This window comes from Pollachius pollachius (assembly GCF_949987615.1).
Source record: "Pollachius pollachius genome assembly, chromosome: 12".
NCBI lineage: Eukaryota > Metazoa > Chordata > Actinopteri > Gadiformes > Gadidae > Pollachius > Pollachius pollachius.
The window spans coordinates 6,318,429-6,334,602 of record NC_136945.1 but is presented as its reverse complement, the minus strand read 5'-3'; the positions used below and the strand labels follow the sequence as shown (position 1 = coordinate 6,334,602).

At 42.9% G+C, this 16,174-nt stretch overlaps 1 protein-coding gene across 1 annotated transcript; it reads right to left on the bottom strand.

Annotated features, from left to right (window-relative positions):
* Positions 1–8,315: 8,315 nt before the first annotated feature.
* LOC307083795 (inter-alpha-trypsin inhibitor heavy chain H3-like) lies at positions 8,316–15,034 on the bottom strand (the record flags this gene model as incomplete). The annotated part of the gene is made up of 22 exons (XM_079747768.1): positions 8,316–8,454; positions 8,557–8,668; positions 9,053–9,225; positions 9,366–9,567; positions 9,719–9,832; positions 10,003–10,080; positions 10,193–10,219; positions 10,342–10,502; positions 10,625–10,764; positions 10,860–11,045; positions 11,723–11,904; positions 12,066–12,191; positions 12,280–12,448; positions 12,648–12,764; positions 12,878–13,006; positions 13,100–13,210; positions 13,346–13,508; positions 13,664–13,768; positions 14,109–14,266; positions 14,414–14,437; positions 14,552–14,581; positions 14,918–15,034. 22 exons carry the CDS (start codon positions 15,032–15,034, stop codon positions 8,316–8,318), a joined length of 2,763 nt encoding a protein of 920 aa, XP_079603894.1.
* Between the last annotated feature and the right edge of the window lie 1,140 nt (positions 15,035–16,174).

The following is a 16,174-nucleotide window of genomic DNA, read 5'->3' as shown; positions in this document are numbered from 1 at the left end:
CGTGTACAAGCACCTTTACGGACTCTGAATGCATCGTACATTTTTGGAACAACTGTGTCTGCTTTTCTGCCTGACTTTTCAAAGGGATTAATTTGAGCTTGCGAAGTTCAGTCCCTTTTGGAAATTCCTGTTTGATTGTTTATTTATTTATTTAATATATATTTTATATTCATTTTTTGAATATAAAATATATATTAGCAGCGAGTTTCTGTTTACAGTGGTATAGCCAGGTACGGATGGGGTGTCATAGTGGAGCACATTAATGAAAAATCGTTCACTTTGTGGTACAAGCGCCAAATTTGGTACACAAGTGCTTTTGGACCTACTATCTCATAAAAGTACGTTGCCAACTTGAACAAACAAAGTGGCCACCATTTTTCAAGATGGCCGCCATTCGAAGTGGTTTGAAACAGCGTTTGAACTATATTTTGATTGAATAGTCCTATTCTGATGGTTTATACATTGAAATATGTGTTTTTGCACATGAGAAATACAACTCTGCATTTAGAAAATCAAAGTTATTGAATATTATGATGATACAATGCGAATTAAATGAAAAAAAACACTCACAAACAAAGACAGTAGTTTCACTTAAAGCTTTTGGACCTGTAAGCTACTTGTAGGGGAGGCCACGTAGAGGCTGTCTTTGTCTCCCCCATTTTTTTTTTTTTTTTTTGTATAGGCTATTTTTTTTTTTAATTTTTAGATAACGGTATAAAAACACAGAAAAGGTGTCAAAGCATAGGCTGCATGTTTTACGATCCAGAACTTGAATCAACATAACTTAAAAAATAATAATACAAATATCCAACTCAAACATTCAACTTAAACTTGGTTGTTCTATTTTCTTAGCCCTCACATGCACAGGCACACAACTGTGTGCACTTCAGGCCGAAGCGATAGCATTTGCATCGTCCTTGGCATTCAGTCTTGCAGCCACATTTTGTCAACTGCTCACAAGTCTGAGCAATGGGTGGAAGGGTTGTCCAGAGAACTTGCCAGATCTGACCATCTTTTTGCCAGCCCCAGTTGGCAGGACTTTCAGTTTGCATTTTGCACACTGTTGCTTGGCCCCATATGCAGGCAGCTTGGAAAGCAGACCGTTTCACATGCTGAACGAGGGATGCGCTTGTTGGTGGAATGGCATCATAAGACCTTTGCTTCCGAGCAAACAAGTCCAGTCTTGCCTCATCAACCTTGCATGTAGTACTTTGCTTGTCATACATGGTGATGACAAACTTCTCAAGGATGTTGAGGTCTGCCTCTTCTATGATAGGTGGGTATTGGCTGAGCTTTTTGAAGACAGGACTAACTTCAGGGCAAACCTCCCATGCTTGCCATGCACTTTTCTTGCTTTTACCACGGAAAGCTGACACAACATCGCAGCCAGTGAAGGCATGGAAGAACAGCATGCCACTGGATTTCTCTGGGCCAAGATTCACCACCATATCATGAATTGGCAACCACCTAATGGACTGACCCTGGCCAAATTCTATCCAGATCTTTTCCAAGCCTGCATCCTGAAGAGTCGCAAAAACATTGACTGCAACCACAAGAATATCTGTGTCGCATGCCTTAATCAACACAGACTTTATCTGTTGCTTGGCTGCATGAAGAGCATGTGTGAAGATTCTGGAGTCAGCTTCTTCGTGGTTGCAAGGACTTAAACCTTCAAGGCTGATGGGTTTGTTTGAAAGAGCCTGCTCTCCTTTGGTCACAACTACGACATTGTCAGGACACAAGGTCACTATCTTCTCTGCTAGGAACCCAAAGAGTTCAGTCTTGTTTTCATTGTCTCGCAAGAAGCTTTTCCAGTTGGGCGGTAGTTTGGTTTTGTCGGTCACTCTACGTCGACCTCCCTTACCTCTGTTTGACCTTGTTTCAGCCTTCAGGCTTGAAGTCCAGTAGACATCAAAAATTATGTCTGTTCGCTCATACTTTGATGAGTATGCCTGGATCTTTGGAACTACATCTTGGACAGCATATTCCTCAAAGGTCTTTGATGTCTTTGGAGACAATGAATACACAAGAGAGGAACCATCAATGATAATAGCACCACATTCTGGTTGTTTGTCAGGAGGAGAAATGGTAGCTTCCAAAATGTTTGCAAGCTGAGACTTCTGGCCGTAGCAGAGTTTCCCTGTGTCGCTCAGTGCTGCAGGGAAAGACTGATTCTCATGCTTAAAGAACTCAAGCAGGTCACACTCTCGTGATTGGCAGGATATAAAGAGCTGTGAGAACAGGCGAAAGTCATCTTTGAGTACCTGCTTCTTCATGTCACTGCAAGCTGAAGCTGCTTCTTGGCGAAAGAAGTCAACTTTGTTCTTTTTAATCGGCCTATAGAAGGAAGTCTCATCACCCAGACCATTGAAAAAATCTCTGAAGGCAACTTGACCTTTCTCAAAGTGAGTTCTTACAAGCTCAGCAGCACTGGGATGTGCAATGTTTTTTGTGTCCAATGTGAGCAGATCTTTGGACTCTTCCTGAAAAGGATTACCCGGCCTTCATCACTTGAAACTGAGGACTCTCCTTCCTGCACTTCTCACACCAGTCATTGAAATTCAGCGCTCCATCATTCTGTTCTGCACAATGGTACTCATATGCTTCCTTTCGGAGCATGTACAGACAGCATGCTGTAACTTGGTGCATGTGGCGTGTTCTTGTGACACTTGAGGCAGAAAGAAAGGAGTCAGCTGTTCCTGAAGAGGCCACCCCAGCCTCCACAAGAGCACCTGTCCACCCACTACTCTGAAGCAGGGTCCCAAGTGATCTGAATGCAGCCATCTCTATGTGGAGACCGCCAAACATTACAACAAATTTGTCCTCACCATACAGGTCAGGCCAGTGCCACTGGACTTGTTTGGCAATAGAATAAATAGGCTGGTCTGCAGTTATCACAGGGACCTGACCAGGGTTGAGGTGTGCAATAGCATCCCTGACTTTGTTCATGGTATGCCTCACTGTGGCAATAGAATGGGCCTCATCGCGAAGAAGGGGGAAGAGTGAGGTAATGCTCACATCAAATGCAAGACCTCGCTTCTTCTCTGCATGGTGAGCTGACCAAGTGATGTTAACCTCATCATCTACATCTTGTGTTAGGCTAACCTTCTGCAGCCATTCATATTCATTTGTCAGGAGGAGAGTTGGCAGAGATGCATATGTGACATTGCCCTTTGGAGGAGATGGCTTCTTTTTTGTGAAGAAAGCAGGGTGGACATTTGTATAGGAATCAGGAAGTTCCGGGACTTTCTTTACACTGCTGTTCTTAATAAGAATTGGTTCTCGAACTTCGCCTTGATTTTCTGATGATGTATGTTGGAAGATGGAGATGCTGGTTCCATGAAATGATGAAGTCGCAGTTGTAGATGAAGGATTGTGATCGATGTTATCCATTGCACTTGTGCAGAAGAGGCCTTTTCTTAGTTTGGGGGGACAAACCAGACCTTCTTCAATGTATCTGTTTACAACTGCATCTCCCAACTGAGCTGATATGTCAAGTACTCGATTATATGGAATACTAAGACCATGGTCATGCAGCATTTCCACAAGGTGTCTCTTTCTGGTCTTAGCATAAATAGACATCCCTATATAGACCGGAAATGGGGTTTCCCTGTCTCTGGAATGCCTTTGTGTGGCAGCACATTCTTTGCACTTGGCAAAGCAGTTGTATTGAAGGAGCTGAGCCATTGCAGATCATTTGTAGTCGCTCCAAATTTCAGCTGAGATTTTATATCTGCCCCATGTTCAATCATACAGACAAACTGAAGTAGAGCTGGAGGAAAGGAATCGTGCACTGAACTCTCATAGAGATTGCCCTCAAACTTAGACTTGTGATTCACCATGTGCCTGCGCAATATCTGGGCAGCTTTGGCGAGAATAATGGCATCAGCATCGGATGACGCTTCTGACAAGACTGGACCAACATCTTTTTCAAATGCCAGAAGTATATCTCGCCCTTTCTTGTAGGCTACAAGTCCAGGTATCTCTGCCAAAAGCCTTTCTTTCAGTCGGGTCGCATTCACATCAGGTAGGTCTGTCCCAAACTGCTTGAGTCTCTCCCTGTAAAGACTAACCAATTCAGCAAGTCGGAACACAGAAGGCCCATCACTGTTTTTTTTGCCTCAATGACATAGTTCAGAAGTTCAGAGAACACCAAATGAAAGGCTTCCTTTTCTTGAGACGACTGGATTCTTTCTTGTTTTTCCGCTTTAATGTGTGCCCTCTCTCTGTGATACAGGTCCGTTAAGCAAGAACAGTGGTATTTAAGTTCTAGGGCCACCACATCTCCGCCACTCAATAATGCCAGAAGCTTTCCGTCATTAAGGTTACGAGCACATTCATTGAGCCTCTCATTCAGCTGCATGGTCATGGCTTGTCGCATCTCTGATGTTGGTTCCATCTTTTCGCATAAGAAACACTGCTGTACTTCAGTGCTAGCCCTTCGAATTTTTTGATGTCCTTCACCAGGATCATTTTGAGTTTCAGCTGCTCTTTTAGTGGCACGCTTGAGTTTGTAGTTGCTAAACATTTTGCGACAATTTTGGTGATACATTGCACCGTTTCGCCTCAATGTATCCTCAATGCCACCTCCATCATCCAATCTGGATGTGTCTAACCTGATGGGCAACAGGTTGATTGCCTGAAATAGAGGTATGTTTTTGGCTATCATGGAATAGCCGTCAGAACTACACTCATAACGGGTAGGGGGAGACTTCAACGCTGCTTTTGTATCTGTCTGACAGAGGCAACACTTGCTCCAGTCAGTTTTAGTAGCACAACTCAATGGATTATCGGCAGACATCTTATACAGTTGAAGGTCGAGGGATTATCCTTTTACCACCCAAACATACAAAATATCATAGCACATTGGAATATGGGATGCAACTAGGTTCAAGTATCTGGTGCCCTACACCTAGCCCGATCGTTCATCCAGTGCCATAAATCCCGTGCGATCTGTACACCATCCAGGTAACTAATGCCCCGTTACCCTTGGCTCGGCTATCCCGCGCTGGCACATCCTGTCAATTCAGGTGCGGCTATCTAACTACAATACTACAACTAACTAAACTTCTAGTTGAGTCTATACAGGGGCTTATTAGATAGCATTTGGGACACTAAAGTATACTACAACTACAGTGAGTACACCACTACAACAGTTAGTAAACTACAACTACAGTTAGTACACTACAAGCTGACACTGAACCCCATGCTGAGTCTCACAGCAGTGATGTCACCAGTGTGCCCTGGTTGTGCTTTGACATCACTCTTATAAAAAATTACTAACCAATAGATGTTGACCACAGAATTTTAATGAATTATCATTTATATTGCTAAACTAGTACTTTTATTTCAGTAAAGAACGCTTGTGTTGCTGTATGTGTGTGTGTGTGCGTGTGTGTGTGTGTGTGTGTGTGTGTGTGTGTGTGTGTGTGTGATGAGTGACAGTCAAAAGTTTGGACACATTTTCACAAATGATTCACACAAAAAACACATCCCTCAGAATTCTGCTGATTTTCACTTAAGATCATTGCAGAAAACTGAAGAAAAATCGCGAAAACGCTACTTTTTAGTCATTTAATAGCCATTATCTTGAAAATTGGTGGCCATATTGGAATTCAATTGACACCATCGAGTTATTCCAGTCATAATACATTCATTTTGATGCTTGGATCATTAACATTCTTCTGTTAATTCAAGTTCTACCTCGAAAACCTTTTTTTGGCGTTTGACGAGGCGGCCATCTTGAAAACTGGCGGCCCTCTTGGATTTTCAGCTGGGCAACGTACTTTTATTAGAAGGTATGTCCTGGACATCATTTGTACCAAATTTGGTGCTTGTACCATGAAGTGAACGATTCGGCTCAAAAATGGACTTAAGCAGCCCCACTATCAGGGATTTTTCTCAGGTAGTCCCCTAGAACCACCTTGAATTCTTCCAGTGAAGTGACAGTGTTGACGGACTTTGGCTGCAAGTTCCACAGACGGGAAGCCTTTATCTTGAATGAGTTCTCGTAGTCTGTTCTTACTGAGATCTGGGCCTTGTTGTTCACGGCGGGTAGAATCGCCCGGAACCCTAGTCGGCTGTGCTTGCGGAACACCATGTTGATGTTGTTTGTTGCTAGTCCATTCAGCATTCTCCGGATAGCAGTTTCAGCTTTTTTAGGCGTTCCCAGTAGTCCAGGTCTTAGCAGCCTGCGACCTTCTTCGTGAAGTTACGCTGGAGGTTCTCCAATGCTTTGATATCTTGGACTTTGGTGGGGCTCCATACTGGGCAGCAATACTTGAGTTTGCTCCTTACCATTGTTTTGAATATTGTCATCATGATAAAGGTTGATCTATCTCTAAATACACTGGCCCACTGTTTAGTACTGAGTGTCCACGCGGCCATGGTCCTTGCACTCTGGACAGTCTGCTCAATGTGTGGCGACCACACGCGATCATTTGACAGAAGGACGCCAAGGTCCCGGACAACTTCTGTTGGCTCAATAACATGTCCTTGGGAGGTGACATACTCCTTGCAGCTTGATGTAAAGGGTAGTTGACGTAGAAGTGATGAGCTGTTTAGGACGTAGTTGAGGACTTCAAACTTCTCCTCATGAAGCAGCATGTTGTTGGCTTGCAACCATTTTATGACAAGCCACAGATCTTCTTAAAGCAGTGATACACTCTGCATTCCGCTGATGGTTTTAACTAGCTTTGTGTCGTCGATGCGATCGATGATGTAAAGTAGGGTGTCTCAAAGTTTTGACAGCTTAGGGCCAAATTTAGGAACCCAGAATTTGACTGAGGGCCGCGAAAGGAAAAACAATTATGCGGGAAACGCCGTCAGCATCCCAGTGGTGAAAAAAAACATTGCACCGTGGACCTCCGGGAGTGAGGTCAAGTGAGGTCTAAATCACGAAACTGAGGTTCATCCTGTCAAAGTAATGTTTTTTTCTTTTTTTTTTACTTACATCTGTATTTCATTGTGGGCCGCCAGGAATGTTTCTGTGGGCCGCTATTGGCCCGCGGGCTGCACTTTGAGGACCAATGATGTAAAGGATGAAGAGAAAGGGCCCGATAACTGTTCCTTGTGGAACTCCGTTGAAGACAATGCAGAACGTAGACTTCTTCCCCTCTACAACAACAATCTGGATACGGGCTCTGAGGAATTCCTTTACCCAGTTGTAGACTTTTCCCTTGATGCCGTAGTTCCTTAGTTTTGCTAACAGGACGTTGTGGTTGACTATATTAAACACTTTAGCGTAGTCGAGGTAGATGGTGTCAACTTCTTCTCACTTCTTGGCAATGAAGGATATGGTCAACGTGGTCGATCAGTTGGGTGAGGCTTTTCGAAGGTCTTGATAAAACTCTCGAAGGTCTTGATAAAATGCGAGGTGATAGAAACCGGACGATAGTTGGCAGGGTCCGTCTTGTAACCCTTCTTGAAGAAAGGTGTGTTGGCATGGAGTGAGCTGAAGTGGCGCTGAAGATTTGAAGCCTTGTAGTACGCTCATGTTGCCTACCATATTAGGCAGACTAGCTTACCATTACGTTCAACAAGAAATATAAACTCTCCCACTCTGTTAAAAACAACCTGTGTTCATCTTCATATTTTCGAACAATAGTTTCAGAAACTTCACAAAAATCGTTCACGCAGCATTAAGGTTTGCCCTCCCTCCAAACTCAGCGGGCAGTTATATGTTGAGTCCACACCAAACGGGTTTTGAGCGTCCATTTTACATACTAAGTGAATGTACAGAAGCGATCATGCGAAAACGTCAAACGTGCATTTGCGTGAGTTGAAAATGTCTCGAGAATTACAATTCTTTTTCATAATTCGATACGAATGTAAGAGCCGCATGAAACCAGAGAAAGAGCAGCATGCGGCTAAGGAGCCACGTGTTGGCCAAGCCTGATCTAAAGCAAGACCATTCCTTTTATAATAATTTAATTACCATGTATTTGTATTGGCCTGTACATGAAACAGATTACTAACTTAAAAGATTAATCGATGATCAAAATTTGACTTGATCATCTATTCACTGACCGATCTTTGCAGCCCTAGAAAATAGAATCTGATGGGTGTCTGTCTTGTCATTCAAAACCTTCAATTGATCTCTAAGGTGCTTAGATGCTTGATTTGATAGAATATTTATTGTAGAACTTCTTAATGCTTTATCGAAAAAAGTTATCTTTTTAAATTTGATAGCATTGGAATTTCCATTAAGGGTCTCATATATTGACACATTATTATTACAACACTGACATGGTGTGGGGTTAAAATTGCTGCAGGTTGGTAGCTGCTCCAGTATCGATGACCTTGTCTGCTACTTGTCAAACTGTCTTAAAGAGGCCTGATACAATGTAATCTTCAGCACTGCCATCAATGAGCCCTGTCCCATTACTGTGGATGAACCAGCATGGGACATTTTCTCCTTTCTTCAAATCCTTCCTGAAGTCCCGTTGCCAACCTCTGGAGACCAAGAGATAGAGGTCACAAGGTGTTTCCAAAGTTTGATGAAATATATTTAGATGTTCACTATTCTGTGAAACACATGTAAGGTAGCAGGTGTACCTGGTCACATTGAGCTGATGTCCTTTGACATACATGGTGGCGTCTGGTTTCTCATGAACCTCTCCTGGGCGTAGATCTCCAACTTCAAACCCAATCCCATGGTAGAACTGACCTGCAGAATTTACCAGCATTGAAAAGATTTTGTATTGATTCCCTTAAAATCAGGCTTTATCTTGAATTCGTTAAAATTTCCAGGTGTGATCCATTACAAGCTGTTTCCAAATCTGCCCTGCCCTCTGAATTAGTGACATAACTGGTGGAAGTGTCTAGCTAGGTGTATGTGGAATACATCAGTTTACCCATCTGACTGTATAAAATAGGGCAAAGATAAGAGTCCAATAAGAAGGAGAAAACTTTCTGCTATTCTTCACTTACAATAAAAACAGTTTCAATAGCATTTTGCTCTACATGTTCTTAGTTTCATTAGTAAATTACTATCAATAAACACCAAGTCTGGGACACTACTTCCTGCTATGATTCCCTGTTGTTCCATTACCTAGCAGACCATGGACGGATGGAGAGAGAAGGTGGCCGTCCAGAGTGTAGAATCCCAGGTAGTCCTGGTGGTAGGGGTGCATCTTCCACACTTTGTGGAGCAGGATCACAAACTTTACAGAATCTCTTAAAGTTACCTTGACGCTCCGGTCCTTGGTCAAAAGCAGATCCACACTGGGGTTAGGAAAGAAAGTGGAGATGGAGTGGATGGTGTAATCAGAATGACTTGGTAGGAAGACAAAGTAAAAAAGCAAAGAGAGGAAGTCAAGCCGTAACATTGTCATAAACATCCGTTGGATTCTAGGTGTTTCAACCTGGGTCCTTTTAGGGAAGCTTGGTCTGACCACAGCAGCTTGACCTTTTGTCCATCCTGGGACAGAGTGATGTACTCTGTGGTCACCTCCAGCCTCACCCCCAGGGCCTGATGGACAACACCAAGGCGGCCAAAGTAGGTGTTGACTTTACCATCAGGGGCAACCATCTTATCCCCAATGGTCTGACCATTGACCAAAAGTCCTGAAGAAGCAACATGTGATTAAAGGATCAATTTCCTATAGGATACTGATAAGATAATAGATTTCTTTTAGTAATCATTAAAACGGCCAAGAGGTTGGAATTTCATTTTATGAACAGCACAAGTGTGCCGTGTGGACTGAAGCAGGCTCACCTATGGAGGGGTCTTTGACCAGGTTAAAGATGGTTCCAGGTGAGTCATTGATGTTGAAGCACAGAGCGTCCTCTCTCTCTGGCAGTTCGATTATGAAATGAGGATCTCCATCCACTGAACAAAAAGTATAATGACAAGGCGGAAGCAACAATAGGAAGACATAGATATATGGACTTGGTTGCGTCAAATAAAGTCATTCTGGAGAATAAGCTGTCCCACTACATTTCAAGCTAAAACCATATAGAATGATCAATGGCCAGATTTTATGAATATAGAATACGCACCAAGGTATGTAGGACGATGAGCAATAGCATGCCTCCAGTGGCTTCCAGATTGAGGGGCTGAGTGTAGATATCCTGAACCTATACCGCATGAACAACAACAAATACACAGTGAGAAGCAATGTATCTCCAAGGCCTGCGCTCTCAGAGCTACTATAGGGGAATTCAAATACAAACCCGGTTCAAATCCTACCCTGTTTGTCAGCCTGCTGCCGTTGTTCTGTGGAAATAAGCGGTTATAATTCAACAGAGATACATGTAGGACCTCAATAACGACACAATGTCAGTATGTTGGTGTACAACTCCGTTGAGTCCTCCTTCCTGCCTCTCCAGCTGTCCTACTCTCAGTCAGCTTGTCCGCTATGAGGGGCCCGCTGGGACCATCCTCGGTCTCTGGCTTGGTGACCACCATGGAGGTGAGGGGGGTGACGAAGCTGTACTTCAGGGACATCTCCAGGGCTTTGTCCGTGGCGTTGCTCTTCTCCTCTGCTGGCCCACTCTTACTAGTTAATGGAAACAACACAAAGAATTCAGACAGTCTTGCACCTAGGTTGAGAATGTATACCCAGAGCAATGAGGTTTTGGAAATCCATTCCAACAATATCTGGCTTCCATCCGCTCAAACCTGGTGTCCAGTAGTTGTTGGATGGTGAGGTAGGCCCACAGGCGCTCAGTGAAATCCCCAAAGATGTATTCCTTCTCTGGGTAGATCACGTCCCAGTCGGTGACACTAGCCTGGCCCTGCACCTGGAAGTCCTGCTCAAACTATGTTGAGCAGAAAGCCAAAAGAGCTCAAACCAAACTGAACTGTGCACCTCTTATGCCCTAAGATACCACTGTATCACATGTCCTTCACCCACCCCATTGGCAAACACTTCCACCAGGAAGTTGTCCATGTGGTTTTCAGACAGCCGCCCGGCCACCACGATCTCTGAGCCATTGAACAACTGACTGAAGTGATGAGGGGTTAAGGAATCCACCGCGTTGTCAGGGTAACGCAGGTCCACTGCTGACAACAGCGGGCTAGCCACCTCATCGTAGAAACCCTGCAACACATTCATACGCATATCCAGTGGTCCCATACATGGAAATGGGCTGTTTGAAAAAATTGTCACCTCTAGGCATCATAGCTGTTGTTTGGCCGGGGGCATCCTAGGCTAAAGCCCTTATGGTTTTATGATTAGCCCTGGATCTCAATTGGGATATTTTTTATTATTAACAAAAATACGATTGATATGATATTTTCCAGGATCTATTCATCTTTCATTCCAATCATGCATTAGAGAACCTCCAAAGGCCAGGATTGGTTCCTCTGTGTGTCTTTCAAGCATCAGATCTACTTCCCACTACTCGGCATCCATGCAATTTATGTGCGGAGCAGAGAGAGAATGGGAGTGTACTAAACGTGAACTGTGTTTTGTATTCCAATAAACATGAACATACTTAACAATTTTTCTCTAGTCTGATAGTGTGTAGAATGTCAATACATGTTTAGTGATATGTTCTGATATATTCTGCTTATACTCATTATTACCAAAAATATACTTATATTTATTCAATCACAATTCATAATTAATCTGGAAAGTAAACAAGTGTTTGACACACACATTGAGTGTACTTTGAATAAGGTGTCAGAGTACACAATTACAAAGGTTACAAAATAAAGGCATTAACGTCCAGAGTCCTCAAATCCTAACAACGCCACTGATTAGCATAACCTCACCTGCAGCTGAAGGGCAGCGTCGGAGGCTTCGTAGATCCTGCGGGCCACGCCATTGTTCTGTTTGGCCATCACGTCCAGGAAGGAGTAATCCACATTATCCCCAAAGCCCAGGCAGAACAGAGTCATATTACCACTGATGGCTTCGCACACGTTCTGCTGGATCTTTTGAAGGTTGCTTTCACCTACACAATCACAAAGACATTAAAGAAGACAGCTCAATCATGACCCAATGTGGTGGAACAGGATATAAGTATATCCATGAAGAGAGACCACATATGAGACATATGACATATCACTTCAAACCTATCATCACAAATGTATTTTGATATCTCTGTACACCCACCCTGATTTGGCATTCCATCGGTTAGTAAAATGATCATGTCCACACTTCTCTCTGGGAGCTTCTTGTTCCTTCTGTCATCTTTCAGCATGTTGATGGCCATCATTACAGCATCGTTGATGTTAGTGTCTGAAAAATTTGTTGATTTAGATTAATCTTTGGTAGGGTTAGTTGTTGTTGGGAAGTTTGATATCTAGCCAAGTAGAAGCTAACCTACTTCCTCTAGAATTTAATTGGCGGACAAATTGAATGGCTTTATCCAAGTTTTCCTCTGTTGCTTTGGTAAGGGATCCTTTCCAGGGATAAAAAGAATAATCAAATAAGATGATACCAAAGTAGTCCTCTGGATGAAGGTCTGAGAGAATTGATTCCATTGCCACGCGGGTCTTTGGAGGCAAGAATACAAGAAGGCTGGTAGTTAATTTGTGAATGCAATAAAATGCATGTTATGTTTTCTACATCACTGTCCATGCAACACACACATACCCACACACACATGCACACACACACACACACACACACACACACACACACACACACACACACACACACACACACACACACACACACACACACACACAGTACCTGGAACATCTTCATGCCTGACATTGAACCACTCCTGTCAATCACGAACACCACATTTTTTGGGACACGGGGAAGATCCGGAGGAGCAAAGAAATGCACAAAGTATCCGTTCACGATCTGGAGGTAGAAATATAAAAGTGGAATTGATCAGTTTAAACGGGTCTATTGCTCCACTAAAGTCAGCATTTGTTTCCATAATTGTTGTTTTCATATATTTGTTGACAGCAGACCTGAATGTCTCCTAGGCTTGACGCTCGTTTCACGTCATACTTGATGATGAAATCCCCATTGATCAGAGACCCATCACACTCTGGACACTTCCTCTGCTGATCCAGCGTGGGCGAGAAGGAGATGTGTGCCTGAAAGAGGGATGCATGGGCTTCAACTTCAAATGACCACAAAATGTAGTCGGCCATGTAATTCACTTCCTGCTGATAGATATCAAACTGGACCTTGTTGTCTGTGACTGTTTTCTCCACCAGGGGGAGAAGTTCATTGGAAAGGAAGGTTGCATGGGCATCCACAAAGGCAATGCCCTGGGGCTCATAGATATCAGCCACAATCTGCACACACACACACACAGACACACGCACACGCACACGCACACGCACACACACACACACACACAAATATATTTTGTATAAATATGTACATTTACTGAGTCCACGAAACTTAGGGGATTGTGAACTTGGATTCACCTGAAAGTTCTGGACCAGCTGTTTGGGGTTTATTCGGGTCAGGATCTCATACTTGCCAAATTTCCTCTGAAGAAGCTCCTCATAGGTCAACATGAAGGTCACATTGCTCTTGGCTGCAATGTTGACGGACACAGAGAACTTCTCCATTTTCCTTCCAGAAGCTCTGTAAAATCATGCCAATTAGCCCAAATGAGTGATATCAAACAGTAAAATGCACTTTAGTTTCCATATGAAACAGGAAAATATGTGAACTTTATGAGTTTCTTTAAACACAAAGTGACATGATTCGAGTTAAATGCCTGTTCGATATCCACCTACTTGACCAGTCCAGCTGTCTGTCCACTTGAAACAGCCTTCTCATACTGTTTCTTGGCTTTCTCCTTTTCATTCACAACCCCAACATAGATCTGACCCTCAATCTCCCTGTGACCAGAAGAGGCAGTTGAAACGTGAAAAAAGGATTTAGAAAATGCTTTTATTGCTGTTACAATGTGTCGATGGAATCGTATCTTTCACTTGAGCCTCTTCCAAACAAAGGAATCAAGCAAGAGTTGTGCTGTAAGTGTTGTACATTGGATCCAAAGAATGTGCAATAAGAAGCGTTATATATTGATGAATTGAACAGTTAGCCAACAACAGACTGAATGTTGAAACAGGCATAATGTCTATTGACTGGCTGGTTTAAAGAAGACCTCATGTGCTTTTTGTTAGGAGGCGAAAAGCTTTCAGTGTTTTGAAAGGTGAGGTCTGGTGGAAGACTCACATGCTGAAGTTGGTGATGAAGGCCGTCTTGGGCAGGTCCACCTCGAAGAATATTTCCTGGGAGGAGTTGGCTTTGTTCAAAGCAGTGGAGGTCATGACTGTGTGAGCGAACCGAGACGCCACCGTACAGTGTACCAAGACACTGAGCACCTCCACCATCTGACCAGAGTGGGCGAAAAAAAACATATATTGATCACAAATGAGACTCCTAGACATGCCTTTAGCACTAGAAATGCAAAACAACAACAAAAAGTGGATCTCTAATCGTCATGAATATCAAAATGTATCCCAGAAGTCTTCCCTTACCTTTGCATCGTCTACACTCCTTTTCTGTAACAAAAGTGAAAAAGTTAATATTTTTAGCCTGCAGGTCCAGGCTTCTGGGTGATCCAAAACAATCAGGGCACGTAGAAAAAAAGGAAAAATGGAAATAGCTGAAAATACCTGAATGGACCTGATGGCTCCATCTGTCTCCTGAAATGTAGTCAAATGATAAACATATTATGCTATGTTGACATAACATACCAAGAGAATAAATATCAAATATCCAAATGTGACCCAGAATGGCATTTGGAGAAGCAGGTCCTCATACAAATCAGGAATAAAACGACGCAGAATAACTACAACTAAACTACATGCAGGTAGCAGAACAACTAAAGAAACAACTTAACTAAACAGGTAGCAGAAAAGAAAATTACAGTAAAAACCGATGAACCAACAAAAGCAGGGCAAGTGGAGCATTGGACTATGATGTCATTTTCAAATGGACTTATAATATAATAATATGAAAGACAATATGAGTAAGTTCACCTTCGTCGTAGCATCATAGCGAGAGATCACCAGGGCACCCTGGACCGGCCAAAGTGGCCCGAGGTAGAGAAGGCCAAACAGCAGCAGCAGAACAGTATTCAGCAGCACCTCAGACATGACTGAATGTCCTCTTAGCACTGACTCAGTCCAATATGTAGACAGGACCCTGCCCAGTAGGAGCAACAAACACACTTTTGTGCCTTGCTCAAAAAAATGTGGACCAACCCCCTTGGCCCAAAAAGTAGAGCAACATGCAACTTTGGGTTGGATTTTAGTGCATCGCATCCATCTCACGCTTTACCATGTTTATCTGTTTGTTTTTGTATTAATCAGTACCATACCCTTAATAACCAGTAGCGTAATTACTAGAAGCCCTCCAAAGCCAGTAGAATGAATTAAAATATTTTATATTAGTAGTGTGTACTTGGAGGAGAAACTAAATTATCTCAAAGAGATTTCAGAAAAGTAAAGACTTTTGGACATTTTTGTCATTTTCCTTCATTCAACATTTTCATATTTTGGAAAATGTGTTATATTTAGCTTAGACAACCAGCCTTTGTCTGACGCAAACAGCTAAAAATATAGGACTACAGAGTCATAGACGTTTAAGGTTAAATAAATGTAACAGATACATTTACAACAGATGTACACAATAAACAAACACCTAGCTGCACACACTAGTTCACAGTATTCACATTTTTTATATTCTTTTTGATTATTAGTCCTTGTTTTTATTTTCTTTTTTTTTTTGCCTTTTATTCAGCAGCTGTTGCTCTGCTAATATTACCTCATAATACCCATTTTTTACCCCTATGATTCCCCTGCTGAAGTCCCAATATTTGATTTTAAGTCCAAAAGTCAATGAACTTGTTTGATAGCCGAGAAATGAACCTAGTCATCTCTACTGGAGTGATATGCCCTTGCGCCAGACCTGGGGGTAGTGAGAGACGAGGGACTGGGGTTGTAGGGAAGTCCTCTTGAAGTCCTGTCGAATCTCTGCAGGCTTGTACAGCCGAGTAACAGGCAGGTGAGAGGAAATGGAAGAGCTCAGACTGTCCTGATGATCTCTGTCACTACCTTCACCTCCTCTCAGACTTCAACTCCATTTTGTCACAAACCTGCCTGGACCAAAATCAACTCCTCTGCCTCTGCCACCATACTCCCTCCCCCTATCCACGCCTCTGTTCTTACCCACTTTATTCCTCTCTCCTCCGAAGATGGCCAAAGAATAGTTAGGTCTAACAACGCCACCACCTT